Below are 26,659 nucleotides of genomic sequence, written 5' to 3' on the forward strand. Positions count from 1 at the left end.
CTTTTCAGCTTTTATTACAAAAACGAGGAAGTGATTCCAGCCCAGTTTTCCAATAAAAGTCTGCAACTCAAAGTTTGACTTGGTCACAGCTTCTCTGGCTGGGGAGCAGGGCTGGTAGACAGGTGCAAGGCTTAGCTTTGACCACCCAACATTTCATTTTCCCCCGCCCCACGCTGGACACCTGATGGCAAGTTTAAGTAGGTCTTGCAGCTGCTCACTGGGCCTCGTTGAAGCGCGTCACCATTGTCTTGTGCAGCGTCTCCTTGTAGGACTCGGTTGACGTGACCCCATAGGAGCTGCCTCGGGCACCCAAGCCAGAGCCCCGCACCCGTGTCTGGGCCTGTGTGAGGAAAGCAGACTCTGTTAGTCAGCCAAGGCTACAGTGGAGAGTGCTGGAGGACGGGGACGGGATCCCAGCAGGCTCACCTCAATGGGAGTCACAATGCCCTGCTTCTTGCGGCCCAGGCCACTGCCCTCTTTCCAGCCCATGGCTTGGAGCATGCGACTGCCAATGTTGTCACTGCCCAGCCCATCCCGCGTGGGCTGCTCAAAGTCCCTGTAGGGGACAGGAGCACAGTGTGAGCGACAGATCTGCTGGACCCATGCCCCCCACCTGGCCCTGGGCACTCACACGGAGGCCGCTGACATGCCACTGTACTTTCTCCTCTTGGGCTCTGGTGGCTCAGGGATGCCGTACTTCTCTCTGCGTTCAGCTGCGCGGTCCCGGTACTTCATTTGCTGCAACAGTGTATGTGTGTGAGAATGAAGGGGCTGACAGCTCTTTGCAGGAAACATGGGCACAGCTGGGGTGGGGGGGCCAACAGGGAATGAGATCTCGCCAACAGGTCTGAGGTCCTGTAGCTGCCAGCCGCCCGCCAGCATGGGGTAGTTGGGAAGAAGCTGGCGCATGGGGACAGATGTGAGGTGGCTGATGGCAGCCAGACTGTAACTAGCTGAGGAACTTGCCCACACCAGATGCCTGCATGACAGATGGGGTGCTTGGCAAGGGACCAACAGATGGAGCCACGGAGTGGGTCACACCTCACCTCCATGTCATTCTTCTCAAGTGCCTCCAGCTCATTTTCTGACAGGTGGGCTCGCCGGTGAATCTCAAGGTTTTGCTGCAAAGGAGGACAGGAGGACAGTGAAGTGGCCGGGCCGGGCCAGGCTGGGGTTCCCTGCCAGGCCTCCCTCAGTCACCTTGTGGAGCCCAGAGAGCTGCTGGTGCCGGATGAGCGCCTCCTTGCTGGGGAACTGGCGCCGGCAGAGCAGACAGGCCAGCTTCTGCCAGTCGGTGAGCTTCTCCTCCCGCTCTGGGCCCCCACGTTCCTGCTCCTCCTCACTGTCACTCTCCCCGCTGTAGGCTGCCACCAGCCCCCTAGGTGGGCTCTGGAAAAGGGGAAGGCAAGAGGTCAGGCTTGGTTAGTTCACAGCCCCCCGCCCTTCTTTCTGCCCCAGGCACTCACTGGGCGGTCATCGCTGGCCAGTTTTGGGAGGTCCATGCTGGTGTGCTGTCTCTCGGCTAGTGCTCCCTGGGGCAGAAAAGTGGAAGTGTTAGTTGCTCTGTCAAGTCTGACTCTTTGCAACGCCATGGACTGTAGCCCGCCAGGCTCCTCTGTCCATGGGATTCTCCAAGCAAGAATACTGGAGTGGATTGCTATGCCCTCCTCCAGGGGATCTTCCTGACCCAGGGATGGAACCCGTGCCTCCTGCATTGCAGATGCTTTACCATCTGAAGCACCAGGGGTGGAGGGATAAGGAAATTCAGGGACTCCACAGAAGGACCAAAGGGATGACAAGCCTGGGGACAGAACACAGATGGACGGCCACAACACACCTTCTTCTCGAGGATGGCGTAGCCTGCATCTGCGGTGGCTGACTCCCGCCTTTCATCATCTCGCAAGTTGCTGATGGGCTGGAAGCTGTTTTTGAAGTTTTCTTTTTGTTTGTTGAGGCTGCGGGCCCAGCGTTCCATGTCCTTGGCAATCTAGGGATGAGGGTGGTGGGGGGGTGAGGCTCCTAGGAATCTTCCAACTGCTGGGGTCACCAACTCCAACCACTGCCCTTGTAGCAGCCCGCCCCTTCCTGCCCTGCAGCCTCAAGCGGAAGGAGAGAGGCAGAGGTTAAAGTCCCCATTTCTCTGCCATCCTGTCATTGGTGTTCCTCAGCAAGCCCCTCCCTGGCTGTGTCCCTATTCTCCTCACAGGCGTCCATGCTACTAGGGTCACTGAGTTTTCATCATTCTGAAATGCATAGAATGGCCTGCTCTGCATACAATTTTAATTAACAGGTATGATTCTATGTCAGGTATGATTCTACGTATTAATGCCCAATCCCCACCCAGGCACACCATCAGTTTTAGAATTTACTGGGCTGTCAAGGGAACACGAAATTCTTGCTTCTAAGTGTTGCACCCAGACTGTCACACTCTTCCTCCTCAGACAAGACATGGAGGTTCCCTCCAACTGCCCACCACCACAGAACACTGCAATGGCTGTTTTCCTGCCCACCCCCTGATAAGCCTGTAAGAAGTTCTCTGGCATGTGTATACACAAACAAATGAATACACACCATCAGGTGGGGTTCTGGACCCACAGGAGCAGACTTGTGCCTCTGTTTCCCTAGGCAGGGTTAGCCTGGCTTCAGATGTGCCCAGACCAGCCCACACTGTCACCAACAGCACAAAGGTTCCCACCAGGAGACAGGAAAGTGGATAGGCTGCACTTGGATGGCAGTGGCCACCTCAGGAAGGTGGGCAGCCCCGCCATGTACTGAGGAGACAGCGCTGGCAGCTGAGGAGACAGCTGAGACATGTACTGAGACATGTACTTCAGACATGTACTGAGGAGACAGCACAGAGCAGAGTCAGACTGGGAGCCGGGTCTCTCTCAAGCACAGATACTGCCCAGAAGACACCTAACGGACAGACAGTGACTGCTGGACTCCTAGTGTTCACCTGTTGGGCTGTCTTGGTCTTGTGCTTTTCCTTCTTCTCTTTGCCCTCCTTGGAGGGTGCCCCTGTCTCCTTATGCCCGTCAGCTGACTGCTCCAGGGCAGGAACGTAGGTCCGCCTCTCCCCATCCCAGTATAGGTACTGCTGGCTCTGGGCATTGTAGTAGTACTGGGGGTGATGGGGGAGAAGGGGTGTGAGGGAGGACTGAGACGATGGGGCTGCAGACCCCACTCCCTCCCCAGGCTGCCCCATCACCTGAGAGTTGGGATCATAGTAGAGGCCGGTTTGGGGGTCGTAGTAGTAGCCAGATGTCTCGTCGTACTGGTAGGTGGAGACGTCAGGAACAGCTGGGGAGTGAGAAGTGGGGGGGGGGGGAGTGTCACACACCTCACTGTTTTGTGAAGGAGTCCCCCGCCCCTCGCTGCAGGCTATGGCTACTCACGGTACTGGCTGTAGGACTCCTGGGCAGAGGGACTCGTGGCCGGTGGCAGGGTAGAGCTGGGATGGGTGGGACTCTGGAGCTCTGACTTGAGCACAGCAGGTGATATGATGGTGTATGACTGGTCATGGGGGCAAGAACAGGGAACAGGGCTCAGTGTCTGCCAGTGACCCCATGTCACCCAGGAGCCCCCCCAAGAACCCTCCCCCTTGATTTTCCTCACCTGGCTGTTGGCAGCGCCCTGGCTCCCGCTTGCTTCAGCTGCTGACTGCTGGTAGACGCCAGGAGTGGCACCAGGCTGGGCACGGGAGAAAGCCTGTAGGGACACAGAGTCCACCCCAGGCTCCAGGGAGGTCTCAGGACCTGGGAAGGGCAACGGAGAAGAGAGAATGTGAATGGCAGGGCCCAGGACCCTTGGCGTGCCAGTCCTCACTGTGGGTTTAGGGGAGACGCTGGGGCTCACCTGCTCCAGCTGGGTCCCCTTTGGTTCCGGTGATGCCAGGGCCCTTTGCACCCTTGAGGTAGCCATGGGCATAGAGAGAGGACTCTGTGCCCTGGCTGCCGCCATAGCCCTCATCCTGTTGGTAGTAGCTGTAGTCGACCGTTGGCTCCTCGGGGGTGGCCCAGGCACCCTCCCCACCCTGGGAGGCCTGAGGGGCAGGTGGGAGGGGCTCATTAGCAGAGGAGGTGGCAAAGAGGGGAGGGGAACCGGCTAAGAGGCATCTGCCCACAAATGAAGCTAGTGTCTGTCTGCTGACAGAAAGCATGCAGCCTTCAGACAAGAAACACCGGGCCACAGCAGAGCGGGGTGGTGACAAAAACAAGACTGGAACAAAGACACGTGCCAAAACACTCCCAGAGCTGACACTGCTATAGATGCGCTTGTGTTATATAGGTTGGGGGTCAGACCAGGGAAGATACCATCCTGCCCTCCTCTATTTTCCTCTCCCAATTTTCTTACAGCCACTTCTAAGTTCCCTTTTATCAAAAAAAGTTGAAACAATTCACAATGACACGTGACCACCAAATAGAAGAGAAAAGCAGCTGTGTGGCCCTGGAAAGGGAAGCCTGGGAGGAGGGGTTGGGGAAGGGAGTTGCCGTGAGGCCCCTGCAGCCCACACCGGCAACCACCAGGAGAGGGTTTCTGGTCCACGGGAAGCCACCACAGCAAGGCAGCCGTCCTGTTTGCAGAGAGGGAGTGGGAGGGTGGAGGCGGCCCAGGTACGGGGGAGCTGGGGTGGAGGAGAACCTCTGAATACCTGTGAGATGGCCCACTGGGCTGCGGCAATTGCAGTGCTGGCCACAGAGGCAGCGTTGATGCGACTGCCTTCGTTGGAGGCCATATCCCTGGGGAGGATGTCAGAGACTGGAAGTGAGACAGGAGGCCCCAAGCTGGGGGGCAGGCTGAGAAGGGACACAGGTGGGGCCCTGACCTCTTAGAACCCTTGGCAAACTCAACGTTGATGGTCTTGCCGTCGATGGTGAGTGGTGGGTGTAAGGCCTGCAGAATCTGTAGCAGCTGGGCTGCCTCCTGGGGGGGGCAGGCAGAAGGGTCAGGCCCGGGGAGGCCCCCGGCTCCATTGCCCCATTTCCAGGTTTGGGGCCGCGGTTGGGGAGCTAGGGTCAGGGTCCCTCCTCCCTGCCCTGGGGGCCGGGACCCTGGCTGCCCGGCCCCCCCCTGTGCCGCCCTCACCACGATGGTGGAGAGCTGGATAAAGGCGAAGCCACGGTTCAGTTGGGTCTGCTTGTCCTTGATGACACGGACGTTGGAGGAGGACAGCACTGCGTAGGGTGCCAGGGCCCCCAGGATGGAGTCCATGGTGCTATGTGGGTTCAGGTTGCGCAAAATGATGGCTGTGGGAAGGGACCCAGCATTAGGGAGCACCAATAATCCCCTCCAGCCCTGGCCTCTGCTGGCTCCCCACTGCTTCCTCTCCCTGGCTTCCATGTTCTTGTACCCACTGCTTCTTCCCACCTCTTCCTCTCTGCTTGTCAGCCCAAGTCCCAGCTCAGTCACCTGCCTGCTGAAAATCGTCTCAACACACCCTTCAAGTAGAGTTTGGTAACGCTCTTCTTCTACTCTTCCTACATTATGTGTCTGACTTGCAACCCGGCAGACCCCCAGGAAGACTAAGTCCTGGTCACCACTGTCTCTCTGGCCTCAGGGAGCCCAGCCTAGACACCCTAAGGCAGGGAGGAAGGAGCAATGGACTCACTGTCGTTGGCGTTCTCTGAGCTTGGCTCCGAGCCCTGTGACAGGGCCTGGGAGGCCAGCACTCCTTGGGCCTGGTAGGGCTGTGGCAGGGGCAGCAGGCCCTGGCTTAGCTCCCGACCCCCCAGCGGCAGCGTCTGCTGATCCAACCTTGCGCCCAGGGGCAGCTTCTGCTCCGCCTCTGCTAGGGGCATCAGGAGAGAGGCCGGTGACAAACAGGAAGGAGCTCTCAGGCTGGTTACCCTCCTTCCAGAGCTCTGACCCATCACCCTTCGCCCCTCTCCCCACAACGTCCCAAGGAAGAGAGAGGTAGGAAGGCCGTACCTGACTTGGGCACCCCACATTTGAAGCACTTCTCGCGGCGTTTGAAGTTCTGGACACCACACTGTGAGGCACAGGCCAGGCTGTCAGAGGCAGCAGGGGGTGGGGGCTTTCCATTGCACCCTCCAAACGTGGATCCAGAAATCTTCCAGGGATCCCACCATGCCCCAGGAAGGTCCCAGGGTTGGGGGAGAGGGGAGCAAGGGGCTCTGGGGAATGGCTGTCATTCTCAGACACATGACTCTTTACATGGTTTCAAATTTCTCCTCAGCGGCCACCCCTCAACTCAGGAGTCCGTAACCCACCCCCCACCTCTGTTACCAACTGCTGTCTCCTCCAAGGGACCAGCTCAGAGACGTTTCTGCCTCCAAAGTTCTTTTAGTAGGTTCCTCTTCCCAGAACGTACTCTCCTTCTCAGAAACCTTCATCACTTTTCTATCCTTAAAAAGTCAGTAGCCCCTCTCCTGCCAGGCCTCACCCCTTCAACTTGAGGTTGGATCCTGCCACTCTTGAGAAATAAATCTGCCTTGGGCATTGCAGCCTCTGGAGACCCCCAGTTTTCACCACATTTCTGTCTCTGATCCGCGGTCAAGTCCTGAGCACTGTTCCCATGCCAGGGTCTCTGTAGGATGCGGCCTAACAGTAGGGAGCGGATGTAGCACAGAGGGGCAGCAGGTCAGTCTGGAAATGGTTACCACCAGGGACTCCAGGAGAGGAGTGGGCCTTGAGGCCCAGCTTACTCAGCTGGGTATAGTCCACATGGCTGTTTCACCTGGGAGGTCCAGAGGTTTGGTTTTGCTGGGAAGTGCTTGCTAGCAGAGGACACAAGACATTTTGTGTAGTTGGTGTAGGAGGGTGGGGAGAAAGGCAAAAGCCAAGGCTGGAGAAGTAAGGTGACACTAGATCCCAGAGGAGCATCACACTCATGTTCAGATATGTGCAGGTTTTCAGCAGAGGAGGGACATGGTCAGAAGTGGGTGTGAGGAACACCAAAGGTGAGGGAATGGGAGACAGGCAAGAGGCCAGAACACCAGACAGGGGACCATGGTGACTGTCTGAAGGAGGGGTGAGGACCAGCCTGTACAGTGGGAATGGCAATGGAAGACGTTTGTGTGATGGACTTGACAAGACCAGAGAGCAATAGGATGTGGTAGATAAAGGAGAGGAAAGAACAGACTGCCCTAGTTTCAAGGAGTATCTGAAAATACAGGAGAGATGGAGTGAGTCCTCCGGTCCCTCTCTCCAGAGACGTTGGACATCTGTCTTCTGGTATTACTCTTTTCATTTTCAAACAAAGAGGTGCCACCCAACTCCCCGCCTCCGCGCCCCACTCCACTTTACTGGGCAGAGTTCTTCTTGAGGAGAGACTCGGGGCCCCCTGCAAGCTCTCAGGACTCCCTTTAGGTCTCAGGGCTGCCAGCTGGCTGCAGGAGGTGGAGTTGGCCTGAGGGGAGACCTGAACCCACGGTGGCACCCACAGCCCATGATCAGAATAAAACACAGTTCGAGGTTCCATCTCTCTGAGCCTCAGCCTCCTCCCAGGGAACATGACCGCAAAGACCTACAGCTTGTACAGTCAGTCTCTGTGGACCTGACTTTGTCAGGGGTTGGGTCACCTGACTCAAGCTCTCAGAACACCCTACATGTTATTCAGGACAACAGCTGACAGGTACTGTTCCGAGTGCTACCCTCATGACTGCATTTCAATCCTTCTGACCACCTCTGGGTATTTAGTATTTGCATTTTCAAGATGGGGAGAGTGAGGCAAAGAGAGGTTCAATACTCTGACCAAAATCAAGGGAGATTTTGAGGGAGTCTAATTTCAGCCAATCTGACCCTGATGCCCACTTTTCATACACCATGTTATGCTTCACCATCACTAGTCACTCACATAAACGTCTGTGTGATGTCTCCTGGGGCCTCAGGCAAGATCGTGCTGCATGAGGGCAGAGCCTGGCACTGAGTGAAAGCTCAGTATGAACTGGCAGCTGGCTGGGTAGACAGGGAGGGGGGTTGAGGGGGAGGCAAGGAGTGGTGCTGCTGGAGCTGAGCCAGTTCCTCCATGCCCACACCACTCGGAGGCCCCAGGGAGACAGACACGTCGCCACCCCTGCCGTGGTTGTCTCAATCCACAGCACCTGCTGCCCACCGCCCCTGTACCTTATTACACAGCCAGTCCTCATTGATCTTGGGCTTGGGGTCGCTGTAGTGCATGGACACCTTCTGGCCCAGGATGTTGAGGGAGTGCTGCGGGGAAAAGTAGAGCACAGTGAGGCCTGGGCAGCAGTGCCCCACGCACCGTTTCAGCACAGGAGAAGAGAGTGAGCGAGCCCTTCAGCTGGATGGATGAGGGACAGGGAACGGAGGGAGGTCGGAGAACTGACAAGGGAAGAAGGAAGGGAAGGAGGGAGGGAAAGAGCCACAGCCCTCGGGCGCAGCTGTTTGCTGCCTTTCCGGGCACGCACACGTGAACACACTCCACCAGGCACACAGTGCTCGGCTGCCCGAAGCTTGCCGGACAGTGCGGCAAACCCCCACTCAGCCCTGACACTGCCAGGCCACACCCAGGGCCAGCACTACACAGGGTACACTTGGGATGAGGGGGGACAGGGAGGGGAGGGAGAGGAGGGGAGAGAAAGAGAGAGAGAGCGCACGCGCGCTAGTGCTGGAGAAGGGGAGAAAGAAAGAGCCATATTTAAAAGATGGACGGTCCTGCAGTGAAGCTGTCTTCCCGTGGCCAACTGGGTCCTTGGGCCCACTAGCTTGTGGACCAGCAGAGACGGCCCCAGGGCCGCCCCTGCTGAGCCCCCTTGCACCACATCGCCCCATTCCCCTTCCCCCCGCCCGAGGGACAGTGCCCCACAGCAGTGAGCTGGGCTCTGGGTGGGTGAGCAGAAGCTTTGGGTCTCTGAAAGTCCCAAAGCTGCTGGGTTAGGAGCCCATGCCAGGCTGGGGGAGCGAGCTCCCCTCCCTTCTGGACAGCAAGACTCCTTGCTGGGAGGGCAGGCCTGTCCCCAGTGAAGACTCCTGGGCGGGCCAGGTACAGTGGGAGGGGTGGGGCACCAAACTGTCCTGGCGAATGAAACTATGACCCCTGACTGGTACTTTAGAGCAATAGAACCCTGCTGGCCTGTCCTATGGAAATCACAGGGCCGAGCTCACAGGGAGAGAGCTGGCAAAACGGGACTTGCTAGTTAGTATGCCAACAACTAAGTTTCCCCAGTGGCTGGACTTGCAGTGGTGCCTGAGTGAAACAAAGTTCTGGCTCTGCCTCACCCCAGGGCAACGTGGTCCCCCGGGGAGTGGGGACCTGGGTGGAAGAACCCCCCTACCACCCCCAAGGCAGTCCTTCCTCTGAAAGCTCAGCTGGGAGAGGAGGAGAGGCAGAGCTAGTGCCTGACCAGCAGGAAGGGCCAGTGGCGAGTGTGAGCTCTTAATGGGAAGCCCAGTGGGTAGCGAGAGACAGGAAGAGGAGATAGTGAGGGTCAGGAAAGGGTAGAGAGAGGGGTTGGGGGGGATGGGACACAGGACCACAGGGCAGGGAACTGTGTCCGTAAGAATCAGGCGATGGGGAGCGCTCGATTACAAAGTAGTATTTGTTTGGGGGGGGGTTCAAGTGCGGCAAAGCAACCTGATTGGCTTCCATCCATCGTGTAGCGTCCTGCAAGTGACTAAACTCGACGAAGGCGAAGCCCCGGCTCTGACCTGGAGACAGCATTCAGATACAGACGCAGTGGGTTAGTCAACAGCTTTGGACACACGGCGTTCCCGGGGGCGGGACCCGAGGGGAGAGGACTGGGGGTGGGGGGCATAGAGGGAAGTGGAGAGAGGAAAAAGGAAGAAAGGGAGAGAGAAAAGCAAAGAGAGAAAGACCAGGGTGTGGGAGGCCAGGGAGATGGTCGGGAGGGGCATGAAGGAGGGAAGAAGGGAGGCAGGAAAACACAGCCGGAGAGGAGTCTGGGGTGGGGAGGGGATACACACACGGCAGCTGGGAAGAAAGACAGAGAGATAGGGGCTCAGGCACACCTGCCCAGACAGCCTGGGGTGACAGAGACGGAGAGGAGGAGCTGGGAGGGAAAAGGTACAAGGAGAAGTCTGTCTCCAGAGAAGGAAGGAGGGCAGAGGGGGAGGCTGATGGTTTCACATAGGCCAGAATCAACACTGGAATGGTGGGGCCCAGTACGAGGCCAGGGCAGCTCAGGTGGGTTCCCGCAATGGGTGTAATGGAAGGAGCAAAAGAGAAGCGGGGCTAGGCTGCTTGGTGAGGCTGGGGAGGCTCCAGGACCATCAGGAATCAGATAGAGTCAGAGATACAATGTCCCCCTCAGCCTCACCACCATGCAGGGAAGGTGGGACTCCCCAGGGAGCCACCTCAGGGCCAAGCTGGGAAGACTATAGCCACCTCAGTCTAGGTCCTCCAAGATGGCAGGAGAATGGGGGCCAGGTGGTCCAAGGAGACCTTCAAGAATCCGTAGGGCCCTGGTAGGCACACCTGGGGCCACAGAGGGGGCTGCACCTGGGACACCACCCCACCTGGGACACCACCCCAGGGAGACCAGAATCCTGCCAGCCTGGCTAGGGTGCAGCAGAGCAAGACCAACATGCTACCAAGAGAGACTCCAGGCCTGGCCAGGGCTGGGAGAAGGATCCAGGGCTTGAGGCCGCCGGAAAGCAACTCCTTCTTTGGAGGTGCACACACTGGGAGGGCGTAGACACGGCGGGGCATGCTTGATCTCCAAAAGAATAACCATTAGGATGCACAGGAGGATGAAATGGTATAATTACAGAGAGAGCAAGAGGTAGGGACAGAGACACACACACACACACACACACACACACACACACACACACACACACACGAGAGAGATGGAGGAGTGGGGAGGAGACTGAAGATGGAGAGAGAGCAAGAGGTAGGGACAGAGACACACACACACACACACACACACGAGAGAGATGGAGGAGTGGGGAGGAGACTGAAGATGGACACACACACACACACACACACACACACACACACACACACACACACACGAGAGAGATGGAGGAGTGGGGAGGAGACTGAAGATGGACACACACACACACACACACACACACACACACACACACACACACACACACACACACACACACACACACACACACACACACACACACACACACACACACACACACACACACACACACACACACACACGAGAGAGATGGAGGAGTGGGGAGGAGACTGAAGATGGAGAGAGAAGCCCAGGCAGAGCGAGGCCCCACTGGGCCTGACTTGGGTAGCCTGGGCCAGAGATCCTGCAGAGACACCCCACCCCACCCACTAACCTCAGGCCAGCTCCAAGCAGCCTGAAAGAGGGAGGGAGGGAACGAGCAAGGCCAGCAACCTGGGCTGTTCTTTGGGATGCACTCTTGGACAAGAGCCATCCTCTGCCTCCCCTCCCGGGACACATAGGTGGGACCTACTTTCTGGTCAGAGGCTGTTACCAGAACAGTGTCAGGGAGAGCAAGGAGCAGGGGAAGGAGAAGAAGAGGGAAGGAAGGGAGTCTACAAGGGGGACGGGGTTACCATCTCAGATCCTCAAGAGTCCCACAGAGGACGATCCCCGGAGCCTGGCCCTGGCCCTGCCCCCGGGGAGCACTCAGCGCAGCTCACAGCTGCACCCCCTCCCCAACAGCCCTGCATCAGAGGCTCCTGGCCAGAGCTGTGAGGAGGGCGGGAGGAGGGGGGAGAGAAGAGAGGGTACCCCCAAGTGGCCCATTCCCAGCTGTGGCAGGAAGGCAGGGTGGGGAGGGTGGGGGAGAAGGCAGAGGCAGGAGGGAGACTCGGAGGCTGAGGCTGGCCAGCAGAAGGGGAGGGTACTGGAACGAAAGCTCACCTGAGGATTTGTTCCGCATCAGCCGGACTTCCCGTGCTTGGATGCCATGGGACTGCAGCTGGCCACGGATCTGTACGGGGTGATATGGATTGGGGCAGGCTCAGCACAATGGGGCTGTGGGTACCAGGTGCTGGCTGGAGGTCTCCGGGACCTCAAGGGAGTCACAGGGGTTGTGCGCACACTGTATCCACTCCCTCTCTCAGGGATTCTCCCCCAGTGATCACAGCCCCAGCCCCCTACCAGTACCCAGTCTCAGCTTTCAGCCCCAGACTTGCAGAGGGAATCAAAGGAAGGAAGGGTGGGCTGCAAGGTGAAGCATGGCAGTGTAAGGACCTTCAGGGGCAGAGAATGTCGAGAGCAAGCAAGCCAGCAGCTCAAAAACGGTGGGCATGAGTGGTCTGCCAACGGGCTATTGCAGCCACAAAGCGAGGAAAGCTGGGATGCAAACCTGGCCCTTCACGAACGGACTGCCCTCCGGCTTGCATCGAGAGAGACCCATGGCACAAGCCCCAAATTGGGAAGGACTGGGGTCTGAGCAAAGTCCAGCCATGGGCACTAGATCATGAACAGAGTGGGAACTTGGGGTTGAGACCAAAAGGTACAGCTGTGGGGGTATGGAAAGCTTCATGGATGACCTACGCCAGGTGAAGCTGCAGATGCAACCTGGGGTTTGGACCAGGTGAGGCAGGGTCTTGAGGCCAGTGGCGCCTCTCGCCAACAACTGGATGCCTGTGCTGGGCACTCTGGGCCAGTGGCCGTAACGCCTCTGGGCCTCAGTGCCCTCACCAGGATCAACAACAGGCACACACGAGAATGGAGAAGAGAGATACATGGAGATCAGGATCGCAACACTCAGGGAGGGCTCAGGAAATGGCTGGAACATGGGCTCTGGGGCTCAGCTGCCCAGGTTCAGACCCCAACTCTGCTCTGTCTCTTGCAGGCTGTGGGAACTGGGGCCAGCTGCCAGGGGCCTGGCCTCCTCCTCCGTAAGATAAAAAACACAGAGGACCTTCCCTGCAGGGCAGCTATGCATGTGGCCCACCATGTGACAGATCCTCTACAAACGGGAGCACGCAGCTACTGCCTGACCCCGAACAGGACAGGTGGGCCAGACCTGAGAGCTCTCAGACACACAGGTGGGGTTTTCTCTGCGACAACACAGGCACCCAGCAGGTTTCAGGGGAGAGCTGAGTGGAGCCTTCACAGGCCGTGAGGAGGAGGAGGAGGAGAATTGGGTAGGGTAGTGAGGAGGCTATTCTAGTGGCCCCAATGGGGTTTTCCTGCTCATGAAGGGAAGTTGGTACGGACAGGGAGGGAATGTCACACAGGCAGATGGGGTGGGAGGGCTGCAACAGCAGTGAAGGAAGGAGGACCTAAGGCTCTGTGGTTGTGCCAGTGAGGAGATCTGGGGCTGCTGGCAAAAGAGAGCAGGTGGTAGGGAATAAGAATAAAACCTCAGAAAATCCCATGGAGAGCCTCCCCAGGCCTGCAGGGTCTCCATATCGCCTCTGCCACCAGCAATATCTGACAGCGGGCCTGGTGAGCATCTGGCCTTTGATCAGCATATGCAGAAGGGATGGATCACCAGCAGAATGCATGGAAGGAATGCTCTGTTCCCTCCCACACCCACCGCCACAGCCCTCTGGCCAAACCAGCCTGTGCCACGCTCCTCCCTTCCAGACTAGGAGATGATGGGGCCTGCCCCGGGGGCAGAGCAGTGCTGGGGGACAGGACTGGGGGGAGAAGGGCTGAAAGGTGCCAAGGAGGTTGGGGGTAAGGGAGGGGCTGAGGGCCCTGAAGGGGACCCAGCCTGGCCTCCTGCTCTGCCGCCTGCCCGGGGACAAGGGGAGCACGTACGTCATCCTCAGTGGCTGCCTGTGGCAGCATCCTCAGCATGACGATGTTACTGGCCTTCTCCTCCTCCTCCTCCTCCTCCTCCTCCTCCTCCTCCTCCCCTTGCTCGGTCCGATAGTCCTGGTCCCGATAGTCGCCGTCTCGGGGGAAGCCTGGCGGGCCAGTAGGGCTGTGCCTGTGCCGCCGCCGCCGCCTACGCTGAGTCTCGGAGCCCGGGGAGGCCTCGTAGGAATCCTGGCCAACAGAATGAGACGAGAGACACCAGGCGGGCAGTCAGTCTGAGGGTGGGCCTAGGGGCTGGCCGCTGGCTCTCCGAGGCAGGCAGGCTCTGAAAGCCAGGGGTGGGCGGGCTCCGGCTAAAGGCTCGGGGCAGGCAAGGTGGGCCCTGAACTGCAATCCTCCTGGGATTGGAAATTCTCCCCCAGATGCTTTGGGGGGCTGCTTTGACGGGGAGTGGGGGAGAAGCAGGTGGCACTGTTGTTGTGGGGGAGGAACTCCCACAGACAGGTGAGCAGACACCACTGAGACCTCCCTGGGAAGAAACTGTTGGAGGTTGGCACACTAAACCCTGCACTCTTTCTCCCCCTTCCTCCCTCGCCAGCTCAGCTAGTACAAGCACAATTGCTCCCTGTGCCACAGAAGGCCACACATCCCTTAAGACTCCCAGCCTGGGCCCTGTCACCAAGTTGTGGGTTTAGGAATCGCTTAAGACCTCGGCCAGAGTCAGCCAACAAGGGTTGGCAAAGATTGTGAGGGCTACAGTGCTGCCCCCTGGTCCCTGATCCTCTGCCTGGCCAGTCCTCCGTCACCACCATGCTCCTTCCTAACAGGGTGTGGTCACTGGATTCCTGGGCATTGCCCAAACCCTTCGCTCAGCACTAAGCTAGGCAGGCCTGGGTCCATGCCCATCCTGCCCTCACGGGGGCCAGAAAATTCAGCTCTCCACTCTTCCTGGTCCACCCAGTGCTCTGGACACATCCAGGCACAGCTCACAGTTGCCACCAAGGAAGCCTGACTGCCCATCACGGGGGTCTTTGTGCTGGACCCCCAGAGGGTGGCTGGCCGCCCATATTCTGCTTCCCAGGGCTGAGGTTGCAAGGATAACCTTCCCACTCCTCTGTGCCCGTGTGGACCAGGGCCCTGAGTACCCTCTCAACCTGGGATTTGCATAAGGCAAGGCTGCTTCATCCCCTCAGATGGGGGCTCCCTGATGGTGGGCATCATGCCTCCCCCTCAGGCCAGGGCTAGCTATCCAATATGGAAGTGGCTAGCTGAAGCTCAGAGGAGAGTCCTGAGGGGGCTTTCCTTTCTGTCTAGGGGCTCTGCTACCACTGGGAATGCCCACACTCAGCCTCCCAGAGCCACTCTGCTTGCTGATATCCACGTGACATCCAGGTGCCCTCCTGACCCTAGATGTTGGGTCCCCAAACTGGCTGGGAGCAAGCAGTAGAGGGCTTGCAGTGAACCCTGAAGAACAGGGAAGAAGGGAGAGAGGTGGTGGCCAGGGGCCCTTAGAAGTACAGAGCCAAGCACGTGGAGGTCAGGGAGACCCAACCTGGGAGAGGAGCCCTCAGAGAGGGGAGTGGGGACAGACCCTTCAGGTGAGGCAAAGCCCTTGAGCACAGTCTGAAGGCATGGGAGTGGAGAGCTACTGCACGCGGGGCTGCAGCCAGATCGAGGCCCTGCAGGAGCCGGCCCCCCAGCCCTCACCTCTGCACTCTGCTCCTCGGATGAATCATCATAGTCATGCTTGCCCTCCTGGCTGCCGTACTCTCGGGGATATGAGCGGTAGTCCATGTCTCTGTAGTCATGATCCCGGCTACGGTTTTCCCCACCGTCATCCTGTGAACGATCAGTGGCTCCGTAACGGCCAGTCCTGTCTCCACGTCCCCCTCTGGGGAAAGAAGGTTGGGAAGGCATGAGAGGACAGTTCTTTCTGAAAGAGGCAAGCGGGGAGGGGGACCCCACCCACTCCCCCCCTTCAGGTCCTCAGCTCCACCCCCACAGGGATCCCTAAGGCCAACCCCTAATCCCCAGGCTGCCACCACCTCTCCCTCAAATCCAGCCCACTTCTCCCCTTCCCTTCCCCACCTCTCCATTCTCTCAATGGGCCTTCAGGTGTGGCCCCCTGCCTGGTCTCCTCACCCCAACCCAGGCCTCCTCCAGTTCATTCTCTCCACCCTCAACACAAGTGAGTGTTTCATAAGGCAAAGCCAATCAAGCCCAACCACAGTGCTTCTCCGATGGCTCCCTCTTATACTCAAGACACCAAAACGCTCACTAAGATCCTACAAGGCCTGCAGGGTCCTGTGGGCTGAGGTCCCTGCTGACCTCTTTCCCTTCAGCTCCCTGGGCACTGCACCACTCTGCCCCTCTGTTTCATGGTTACCTTGCTAGTACTGGCAGCTGTTTTGTTAAAATTTCTCCTACTGAAATAACTGTAAAATAATTAGCTCAACATTGATTTAATATGTGTTTCTTTGGTGATTTAAAAAATCACTAGAATGAGTTTGGGGAAGGGACCACACCTGTTTGGTTCACTGCTGTATTCCCCAAAGCTTAGCTTAGTGCCTAATACTTAGCAGGTGCCCAACAATTCTCTTTTGATAAAATAATGACTCTAAAGAGCACCGTCCTAACCACTGGACAAGCAGGGAACTCCCAGTATTCTAAATGTAACCAATCTGTATCTACTTAAAACAAGAAAAACTGGACACCAATATAACTACTAGCAGGATCGTAATCCTGGTTAGAAATGACTAGAATGTCCATTATCATCACCATGAGTATTATTCTAAGAAACTAGCTAGTAAACAATTAAACAAAGGAAAAAAGAGATTAAAAGCTGGAAAGGAAATGGTAAAATTACTATTACTTGTAGATGATATGAGGATGTATCTGCCTCTGCCTAAGAGAATCAATGGAAAAATCATTACAAATAAATCAGTAAAGATGATGTATTCAGAAATTAATATGGAGGAATAAATACCTTGCTGGTATTCAGACAGCCACTGTTCAGAAATCGGAAGATTCCAAGTATAATCGCATCAAAAAGATTAAATACCTAGACATATGGAAGATCTTATGACTATACGTCACACATATGAGCCAGGATTCATCTGAAATCGGTCAAAAATTTAAATGGAAGAAATGAAACCACAGAAGAAAAGAAGAAGAAAACACGAGATAGCTTTTTAATAATCTTGAAATGAGGAAAACTGTGACCCAAATCAAGAAGCCATACACGAAAAAGCTATCAGATCTGACCATATAGAAATAAAACATATCTGTTTGGGAAAAAAAAAACAAAAAACAGAGAAACAAAAACCCTCATCTGTATGGGAAAAAAACCAAAAAACAGAAAAACAAAAACCATCATGAGCCAAGTCAAGACAGACAATAAACAAGGAAAATGTATAGTGGAAAAAAAAGAGAACTGGATTTACAGAAAATAATACAGTTGACCCTTGAACAAGCACTGACCCTCTGCTCTGTTGAAAATCCGAGTATAATTCATAGCCAACCCTCTGCATTTGTGGTTCCTCTACATGCTCAGATTCAACCAACCATGGATTGTGGCGCACTGTAGTATTTACTACTGAAAAGAATCTGTATATCAACGGACCTGTGCAGTTCAAACCTGTGTTGTTCAAGGGTCAACTGTACAGATGGTTTATATTTGAAAATATGCTCTATCTCACTCAACAAAAGATGAAAATTAAAACTATACTGGACAGTTCATTTTTGTAACACTTAAAAATTTATTTTTGTGTATTTTCCCAAATCTTTTTTTGTGATAAATTATATACATAATTAACAAAAATGTTACCATTTTAAAGGGTACAACTCAGTGAGTGGCACAATGTACACTCACAATGTTGTATAATCATCACCACTACCTGTTCCAGAAGCTTTTCATCACCCCAAACAGAAACTCCATACTTTAATTAAATAATCATTTCCCACCCCACCTAGCAACCTCTATTCTCCCCTTTAAGTTTGCCTATTCTACATACCTCATATAAGTGGAACCACATAATATTTATGCCTTTATGCCTGGCAGGTTTATCTCAGCAGAATGCCATCAAGGTTCATGGTGCAGAATGTATCAGAATTTCATTTTTTTTTTGTTTGTGTTTTCTGCACAAAGGTTTCTTTTTATTCATAACATAGGCAAAGTTATTTAAGTCAATAAATTTTTAAGGATTTTCACACGTCCTGATTCTTTCTACTGCCAGTCACCATAGTTTCTCCAAAGTTGTCATCTTCAAGGCAGCCCTTACAAAAAGTTCTGCTGAATCCACAGCTGTGATGCCACATTTGTTCACCTACTGGTTATTTTGGATACTATGTATAATGCTACTATGAATACTGGTGTACAAGTATCTGAGTCTATTTTCAGTTCTTTAGGGTACATACCCAGGAGTGGAACTGCTGAATCCTATGGGTTTCCCAGGTGGCTCAGTGATAAAGAATCCGCCAGCCCAATGCAGGAAACACAAGTGACACCAGTTTGATCCCTGGGTTGGAAAGATTCCCTGAAGTAGGAAATGGCAACCCATTCCTGTATTCTTGCCTGGAAAACTCCATGGACAGAGGAGCCTGGCGGGCTACAGTCCATGAGGCTGCAAAGAGTAGGACACAGTAACTCTAATTTTTTGAGGAATTGCTAGTGTTCCATAGCATCTGTACAATTTTACATTCCTACCAGTGATGCAGTTGCCAATTTATCCACATTGTCATCAACACTTGTTACTTTGCCTTTTTTTCATGTGCTTATTGGTCATTTATACCTCTTCTTTGAAGAAATGTCTATTTGAGTCTTTTGCCAATTTTTGAATTGGGTTTTTCTGTTACTGTTGTAGGAGTTCTTGATATATTCTGGGTGTTAATCCCTTATAAGATATATGATTTGCAAATGCATCCTCCCACTCTTTAGAATGTCTTTTCATCCTTTTGAATAGTGTTCTATGATGTACAAAAGTTTCTAATCTTTTAAAAAATATTTCATTTTTTGGCTGTGCTTGCTCTTAGTTGTTGCAGTACTCAGGTTTTTCCCTAGTTGTGGCATGTGGGCTCTCTAGTTGAGGTGTTCGAGTTAGTTGCCCTGAGGCATGTGGCATCTTAAGTTTCCTGACCAGGGATTGAGTTCATGTTCCCTGCACTGGAAGTGTGGAGTCTTAACCATTGGACTACCAGAGAAGTCCCAAAGTTTCTAATCATGATAAAGTTAAATTTATTAAAAAAAAAAGATAATTTTAGATTTACAGAAAAGTTCAAAGATGCTAGAATTCTCATATACGCTTCACACAGTTTCTCCTGTTAAGAGAACCATGGTACATTTGTCAGAACTAAAAAGCTAACTGATCTATAGATTTTATTAGCATTTCACTATTTTTCCACTACTATCCTCTTTCTGTTCCAGGATTGAATCCAAGACACCACATTGCATTCAGTTATCATGCCCCTGGTTTCCTCTGGCCTGTGAAAGTTTCTCAGTCTTGCTTCTTTTTTTTTTTTCAATGACCTTGACAGAGTTTTGAAGCACGCTGGTCAGGTAATTTGTGGAATGTACCTCAACTTGGGTATATCTGATATGTTCTGGTTATTAGAGGAGATTAATAGAGCTGAGCCACCCATCTGATCACACTAGATCTCAGGTGCATGCTATCAACATGACTTACTACTGGTGACGCTGAACTCGATCATCTGGTTATGGTGGGGTCTGCTGTAAAGTTTCTTTTTCCCTTATACTCTATTCTGTAGAAGCAAATCACTAAGATCAGCCCACACTCAATAGAAGGAAAAATTAACCTCTACCTCCTAGAGGGGGGAGTATCTACATATATTATTTGGAATTCTTCCCTAAGGAAGATCTTGTGATCAAATGTTTTTAACTCAACAAATCTTCAAAAGTCCAAATGTTTGACAAAAAAACTGTTGGCAGGGCTGTATGGGAAATAGGCACTCTCATATTGGTGGTATGAGTGAAAATGGAATGATCCCCATGGAGGGGAACTTAGCAACAGCTGGCAAAACTAAAAATCTATATGCTTTCTAACCCCTAATTTTCCTTCTGGGAATTTAATGTGCTGAAGCACTAGTATGTATACAGAAATAGTATTCAATGTGACACTGTTTATAATAGCAAAGGACAAGAAACAACTTAGAAGAGTCAGGAAAATTCTGTTTAAAAAGAAGACTAATGATGGGGAGAGGAATCCCATCAAATATTAAAACGTATTATAAACGTCCTAAAAGGACGTTTTTGGAACAACTGATGATATCTGAAAACAGACTTAAAAGACAAAAGTACTGAATCAGTGTTAAATTTCTTGATATTGATAAGTATCCTGTGGTTATGAAAGAGAAAGTAGAAGGAACTATAGTATTTTCTATAGTATTTACTGCTCATGTCTTCCACTAACTCAAAAGATTCTAAAAAGAAAAAAAAAGGTGTTATGTATAGAAAGGGAGAGGGAGAGGGGAGGGGAGAGGAGAAAAAAAGGGGGAAGAAGGAGTAGGCTTGTAGGTAGGCAAAGCAAATGTGACAAAATATTTACAGTTAGTGCTTCTGGGTAGAGGATTAAGGGAATTCATTGTACTTGCAATTTTTCTGTGTGTAAGTCTGAAGTTTTTTCTTTTTGTTTTTTTTAACTAATATTCCACTGTGTTTATTTTTTTTTTTTCATTTATTTTTATTAGTTGGAGGCTAATTACTTTACAACATTGTAGTGGTTTTTGTCATACATTGACATGAATCAGCCATGGATTTACATGTATGCACTGGGAAGACCCAGAGGAATCGGGTGGAGAGGGAGGTGGGAGGAGGGATCGGGATGGGGAATATATTAAGTTTTTTCAAAATAAGAAGTTATAAACATACATATACATACTATGATCAAGGAGGGTATACCTTAAGAATATCAAGGATGCAATTTAATGCAATTATGAAGTTGATAGACAAAAGGAGAAAAAAGCATGTAATTATGAAGTTCAATACTCATTTCTGATTGGTCTTAGCAAACTAAAATTAGAGAATTTTCTTGACTTATTAAAGACTACATCTTAAGAGCCTACAGTACACATCACACTTGATGCCAAAGCAAAGGAGGTTGCCTATCAGGCCTGGACTGATTTAGAAAGACAATCAAAATCAACAATGATTGAGTAGAAATAACAAGACAACACAGCAGAGATAAGGTAATTTACCAAAATCAACAGCGTTCCTTTACCCCAACAAATACCAGCTTGGGAAAAAAAAAAGATGCCAATAAAAACTACCGAAGCACCTCTGAATTACTTTAACAAACAATACACAACCAGATTAAATTTAAAAGCTTTTGCACAGCAAAGAAAACCATCAACAAAACAGAGACAACTGACTGAATGGGAGAAAATATTTGCAACCAGTACGACCAATGAGGGATCAATATCTAAAATATATAAATAGTTCATAAACTCAATATCAAAACAAACAAAAACAAACTTGATTTAAAGACAGAGAAGACCTGAACAGACATTTTTTTCCAAAGATGACATACAGATGGCCAAGAGGCACATGAAAAGATGCTCAACACTGTTAATCATCAGAGAAATGCAAATTAAAACCACAGTGAGATACCACCTCACACCTGTCAGACTGACTATCATCAAAAAGAACACAGACAACAAATGCTGGTTGAGAATGTGGAGAAAGAGAGGGCCTTCATACACTGTTGGTGGGAATGTAAACTGGTGCAGCCATTGTGCAAAACAGTATGAAGGCTTCTCAAAAAACTAAAAACAGTCCACTCCTGGGTATATATCTGAAAAAAAAAAAAAGATCAAACACTAATTCAAAAAGATACATGCAACCCAATGTTCACAACAGCATTATTTACAATTGCCAAGATATGGAAGCAACCAATGTGTCCACCAATAAATGAGTGGATAAAGATGTGTTATACACACACACACACACACACACACACACACACACACACACACACACACACAGGAATACTAATCAGCCATAAAAAAACGAATGGGATTTTGCCATTTGCAACAACATGGATGGACTTAGAGGGTATTAATGCTGAGTGAAATAAGTAAGACAGAGAAAGATAAATTCTGTATGATATCACATATATGTGAATCTAAAAATTAAAACCAGTGAACATAACGAAACAAATAAATTCACAGATATAGAGAACTAGTGGTTTACTATGGAGAAAAGGAAAGGGAGAGGGACAAGATAGGGGAGAACATTAAGAGGTACAAACAACTATGTATAAAATAAATAAGCTACAAAGATATATTGGACAGCAGGGGGCAACAGTCAGTATTTTGTAATAATTATAAATCGAATGCAACCTCTCAAAATATATCACATGCTGTTCACTTGAAATAATGTACATCAACCATACATCAATGGGGGAAAAAAGGAATACCCAAGACCTGTATTTTGGTTTATTCAGATTTTTATGTCCTTTAAACAAACCTTGTAGGTCTTTATGACCTGTTTAAGAGGATAAGATGACTACTTACAAAGATGACAATTCTCCTGAAGTATATAAATTTAATGCAATCTCAAAGTTCTTGAACTTTTTGAAAGACTCGATAACTTTTTACATAAAGCTACAAAATGACTTAGTCAACTTCGAAAAATAAGAGCAGAGTAGGCACTATTAAGACATTCTATAAGGCTACAGAACACTCAGGTTCTGTACAAGAATAGCAAAAAGACCAATGCAACAAATCAGACCACTCAAGACAGATTCATGTACATGAGGGAACTTGAGATGAGATGAGGTACCACAAATCAATAAAGAAAGAATGACCTATTTTGGGGGTGATACTAGGAACACTGCCCACTATATGGAGGAAAATAAAACTAGAACCTACATTATAACATATTTAAAAGTGGACTCTAGATGGATTTAAAGACCTGAATGCAAAAGGTAAATAAAGTTAGGGATCTAGAGATAAGAATAGAGAAGATTTTTCAAAGGACAGATTTTAAGACAAAAAAAGTGATGAATTTCAGCACACCAAAATTAAGAACAGGTATCCACCCTTGAGAGAATTATTAAATAAGAGGCAGCAGACACACCCCATGGTGTCCTTGGGACCAATTAGAAGCAAAGCACTAACATACATGTAGCAATACAGACAGATCTTTAAAATGCAGTGCTGAGTAATATAAAGCTCAGGAAACAGAATGAAGACTGTAACATTCTGCCATTTCTGTAAATTGAAAACACTCCAAACAATACCACATATTTTAGAAGGATACATTTCAAATACAACAGAGCAGCTGCCTACAGCTATGGGAATTGCAAATAAAACAGGAAAAAATAAATATGGCAAGAGGCGGTCTTGTATCAACCTGTGATAGAAACGTACCTTGGACTGGAAAAGTATGATTAAAAGCCAAACCCTTGTACCTGAGGTTCTTTAAAAGCCAAAAGAAAGCCAGTGGCTTTACCTCGTAATGAAGTCTGAGGCAAGTAAGCTACCTACTCAAAGTCAGAAATTGCCACACAGCACTTCTACTGAATACCATCCAAAATCGAATGCCTTTCACAAGACATTTTGAAAGGTCAAGGCTGAATAACACTTGATGATAACCACATCTCAAATTCGGGCTCATCCCTTTTCAGAAACCAAAACATTATAATTCTACATTTTTCAAAAGCGGGTGGTAGCAGAAACCCTTTGCAAGGCAATAAAAAATTATTTCCTCCTTGACTTTTTCATAAATCTATTGACTTTTGATAGAGGCTTTCTGGGACGGTTAGGTCTACTTTTCTATACAATCTTTAAATGTCAGGAATGAATCATCTACATTAGAATCAAGTAAGGTGATCCACCAGTATGGTAAGGGTATGGTCTAGGATCTCTGTATTTTACCAAGTGTCCCAACTGTTTCTGGTTAGTCCCAGAGTTTAAAAATAACTGGATAAGAATGTCCACACCAACTTCAGCCCATCCTGTCCCTGAATCCTAGATCTTAAAAAGGCCGTGGCTGAGTAACACTATCTGACCTGGTTTGCCCCATACATTTTCTGGGCAAATTTCTGACTCTGAAGGCAACCACCCCCAATCCATTCTTCAAACCCAAAGCTACAGCCCACACCTCTCCCCTGAGAACCCACAGGGACTTACAACCCAACAACTGCCCACCTGTCACCCATCTTTGTCTGTCCTGCAATGGCTGTCCATACCTTCCATACCTACCTGGGTCATCCAAAGTGGAAACCTGGGCATCAGTCTCCATGCCTCCCTTTCTCTTGATCCCTTCCCACCCTGCAACCACACGTGGCACCTATCAACCGGAAACTGTGTGGTCTCCCTTGTGAGACCCTAAGTGAGAAGAAGGCTGCAATCTTATTTGTCTCGTTTATCAATGCACTCCCAGAACCCAGTACGCGTCCTGGCTCTTGAGTGCCAAGTACATGTTTGCTGAAAAGAAACCAATCATCTGCAGCACTGTTTGGTTTTTTTCCTGCCCAGATGCCCCCCCCAAGCACCTTCCTGGGTCGATTCTCACACAGGGATAAACCTAAGCTGCTTGGGAGAGGGTGGGGGTTAGCGGGGAACTCACCGTCTTTCGTACTCCATGTCCTGACAGGGCCTGCGAGGGCTGCTGGGGCCCCTCCTCAGCCGCTGGCTCCGTTTCACTTCCCAGCCACCCCCAGTGTTGCCACCATGATCTGCCAGCCTGGGTGATGCCTCCTGCAGGGACTCTGGGGACAGCAGAAGGAAGAAAGAGGTCAGGGTAGTTGCGGCAGAGAGGGTCTCCTTGAGAAACGCTTGGTGCCAAGGCTCTCTTCTGTCCCCAAGCCCAGCAACGCTGTATCCCAACTCCTAGGGCTCCTGAGGATTGGAGCAGGAAGGCAGCCCTTATTTGGCCTGCTGCTTCCCTTCCCTACAAACGCGAGGCTAGAGCCGGCCGCCCTGGAAACAGCATGGCCCTCGGCAGGCACGGAGCATCTTGCAGTGAGACCTGGTGGTGCCACTCATCCTGGGATCACAGCTTTGCCATCTGAGACTGGTAGACAAGCTCAAGCCTGGAGCTACTTGCCCAGGGGGGCTCTCGGTGCTGGATGACTTGTCTGAGATTGGGCACAGTAGGCACGGAGGCAAGTTTTCAGACAGGAGTCCCAGGCACCCACCAGGCTCCTTCTATGAGCTGCCAAGTGCCATTTCATCCTCCCAAGAAGATGCTGGCTGCCCACTATGAGACGGCAGGAGACCATGAAAGGCTCCGGGGGTAAAGGGGCGAACTTGGCAATGAGACAGCTGCCGCCTCCCTAGGCTCTGAGCCAACACAGTTTTGGCCCTCACTCGGCAACTGGCTCGGCCCTGAGCCTGTCTCTTATGCACAGCCAGGTTCCCCAAGACTGCTCCCTACCCACGGCTCTGGGCCCAAGTTATTCAGAGGTTAAAAGCAGCCCTTTTGGAGCCTGTTTCGAAGCACCGTGTTATTCTGCTGGAATGGGAGAGCAGTCACTTCACGGCAACCCTCAGGGCCGCGGTGAGAATTAAGGAGGGCCAAGAGCCATGTGACCGGGCCAGGGGTCACCACAAAGTATCCCTGAATCTTCAGGCCCCACCCTCTGAACAACAATCAAGCAAAAGTCAGGCGTTAACAGCACCTGCCCAACACTAGGTTGCCACCACACCTTTCCTCCATGTATACACTCCCACCAATTTTCTCTTCCTCCTAAAGTCTCAGGGAATGAGAGTTACCTGCTCCCAGATGGGTAAGACTTAGAATCACAACAAGGGAACCCAGTGGATGAGAGCCAGAGACAAAACCCTCAGTACATCTGGCAAAGGCATCCATAACAGATAGGGACCCAAGTCACAGGCTCGAACCCCAAAGAACTACAGGTCAAAACCACGGACAGGAACCCACAATAAATACGGGCCATAATCACACAGGCCCCCTTTCACAAAATAAGCATCAGAGTAACAGATACGAACCTCCCCTCCCCCTCAAAAAAAGGAGCAGTCAAGTCTTACACACCTTTCTTGCACTTCCCGCCCCCACCCAGTAAATGGATTATGGCCAGTCCTAATAAGACTTTCTATGGGCAAGGACCCCCTCCCATGGATAAAGACCAGAGTTACAGACAGAGGTTCCGAGGAGAGAGACCCAAGTCAGAGCGACGATCTCCCTTCTCCTCCACCCAAGAATAAGGACCAGAGCCACAGAACACTTCCCCATGGGTTGGTTAGTACCAAAGTCACACACGAAAGCAGAGAGCACACTTTTTCGGCTAAAAAGAAAAGTCGCAGACAGCGGCCTCCCACGGAAAAAGTTCGGCCTCGCAGACACAGTGAGCCATAGGAGCCCACTCCCATCCGTCCCTCCCTTCCCCCAACCCGCGTGCACCCATCCAGTGCCCCAATCGCGCACGCGCCTCTGCTCTCAAAAGGAGAAAAACAAAAAAACAACAAAAAAAGACACCCTCTCCCAGGCTCAGACTGTGCCAAGCATCGGTCGGTTCTGCGCGAAGCACAGACCCGTCGACCACAGTCCGCCCTCGCGGTTCCTCTACGCAACCTCCTCCACCCCCGGCCCCTTACCTCCGCCCCCACGACCAGCGTCGACGCTCACCTTCTCCGCCCGGGCTGTCAAGGGAGGGCTCCCGGACATCACCTCGGCCCGCCGCCACCTCCTCCAACTCTCCCAGCTCTGCCCGAGCCGGTCCGCGCAACTACCAAGTCCGAGGCTGGAGGCGAAAGGGCGGGGGAGGGTGAGGGGAAAAGCGCCAGGCGTGCTGCGCTCCCCGGGAAACCCACTGCCACCTACTCCCAGCCGGCCGCGATCACCAGCACAAAATGGCGACGACGAGAAAGGAGCCGGCGCTTCGACCACCATCCACCTACTAAGGGAGCGCGCTCTGGCCAACCCCGTCTATTGGTCGCTGTCCGCCCTCGGTCATCCCTGGCCTACTCTGATTGGCAAGCGTATTGCCACCTCCCCACTCCCTTGCGAATGCCTGCAAGTC

At 51.8% G+C, this 26,659-nt stretch overlaps 1 protein-coding gene across 9 annotated transcripts; it reads right to left on the bottom strand.

Annotated features, from left to right (window-relative positions):
• On the bottom strand, positions 1-26,659 carry RBM10 (RNA binding motif protein 10). 9 transcript variants are annotated; one of them, XM_065914899.1, is made up of 24 exons: positions 26,235-26,659; positions 24,244-24,385; positions 15,366-15,549; positions 13,659-13,889; positions 11,802-11,871; positions 9,557-9,630; positions 8,086-8,172; positions 5,929-5,989; positions 5,609-5,788; positions 5,086-5,246; positions 4,826-4,923; positions 4,652-4,739; positions 3,856-3,970; positions 3,616-3,755; positions 3,396-3,513; positions 3,209-3,300; positions 2,957-3,121; positions 1,838-1,987; positions 1,467-1,532; positions 1,201-1,389; positions 1,047-1,121; positions 632-738; positions 427-556; positions 1-340 (listed from the first exon to the last, which is right to left on the bottom strand). In XM_065914899.1, exons 1-24 carry the CDS (start codon positions 26,527-26,529, stop codon positions 215-217), a joined length of 3,144 nt encoding a protein of 1,047 aa, XP_065770971.1. In that variant the 5' UTR covers positions 26,530-26,659; the 3' UTR covers positions 1-214. The 9 variants fall into 9 exon arrangements, with proteins under 9 accessions (XP_065770971.1, XP_065770969.1, XP_065770967.1 ...); XM_065914897.1 differs by having other exon boundaries at positions 3,856-4,042; positions 5,089-5,246; positions 26,235-26,658; XM_065914895.1 differs by having other exon boundaries at positions 3,856-4,042; positions 26,235-26,658.

The sequence above is a fragment of the Muntiacus reevesi genome, chromosome X (assembly GCF_963930625.1).
Source record: "Muntiacus reevesi chromosome X, mMunRee1.1, whole genome shotgun sequence".
NCBI lineage: Eukaryota > Metazoa > Chordata > Mammalia > Artiodactyla > Cervidae > Muntiacus > Muntiacus reevesi.

What these genes read in the sequence shown, in the direction of transcription:
- RBM10 (XM_065914895.1), bottom strand. Translation starts at nt 26,529, where the DNA reads ATGGTGGTCGAAGCGCCGGCTCCTTTCTCGTCGTCGCCATTTTGTGCT. An exon ending in GATGCGGAACAAATCCTCAG is followed by an intron (nt 9,631 to 11,801) that starts GTGAGCTTTCGT and finishes TGCTGTCTCCAG; the next exon opens with GTCAGAGCCGGGGCTTCGCC. An exon ending in GATGGATGGAAGCCAATCAG is followed by an intron (nt 8,173 to 9,556) that starts GTTGCTTTGCCG and finishes TTTTCCCCGCAG; the next exon opens with CACTCCCTCAACATCCTGGG.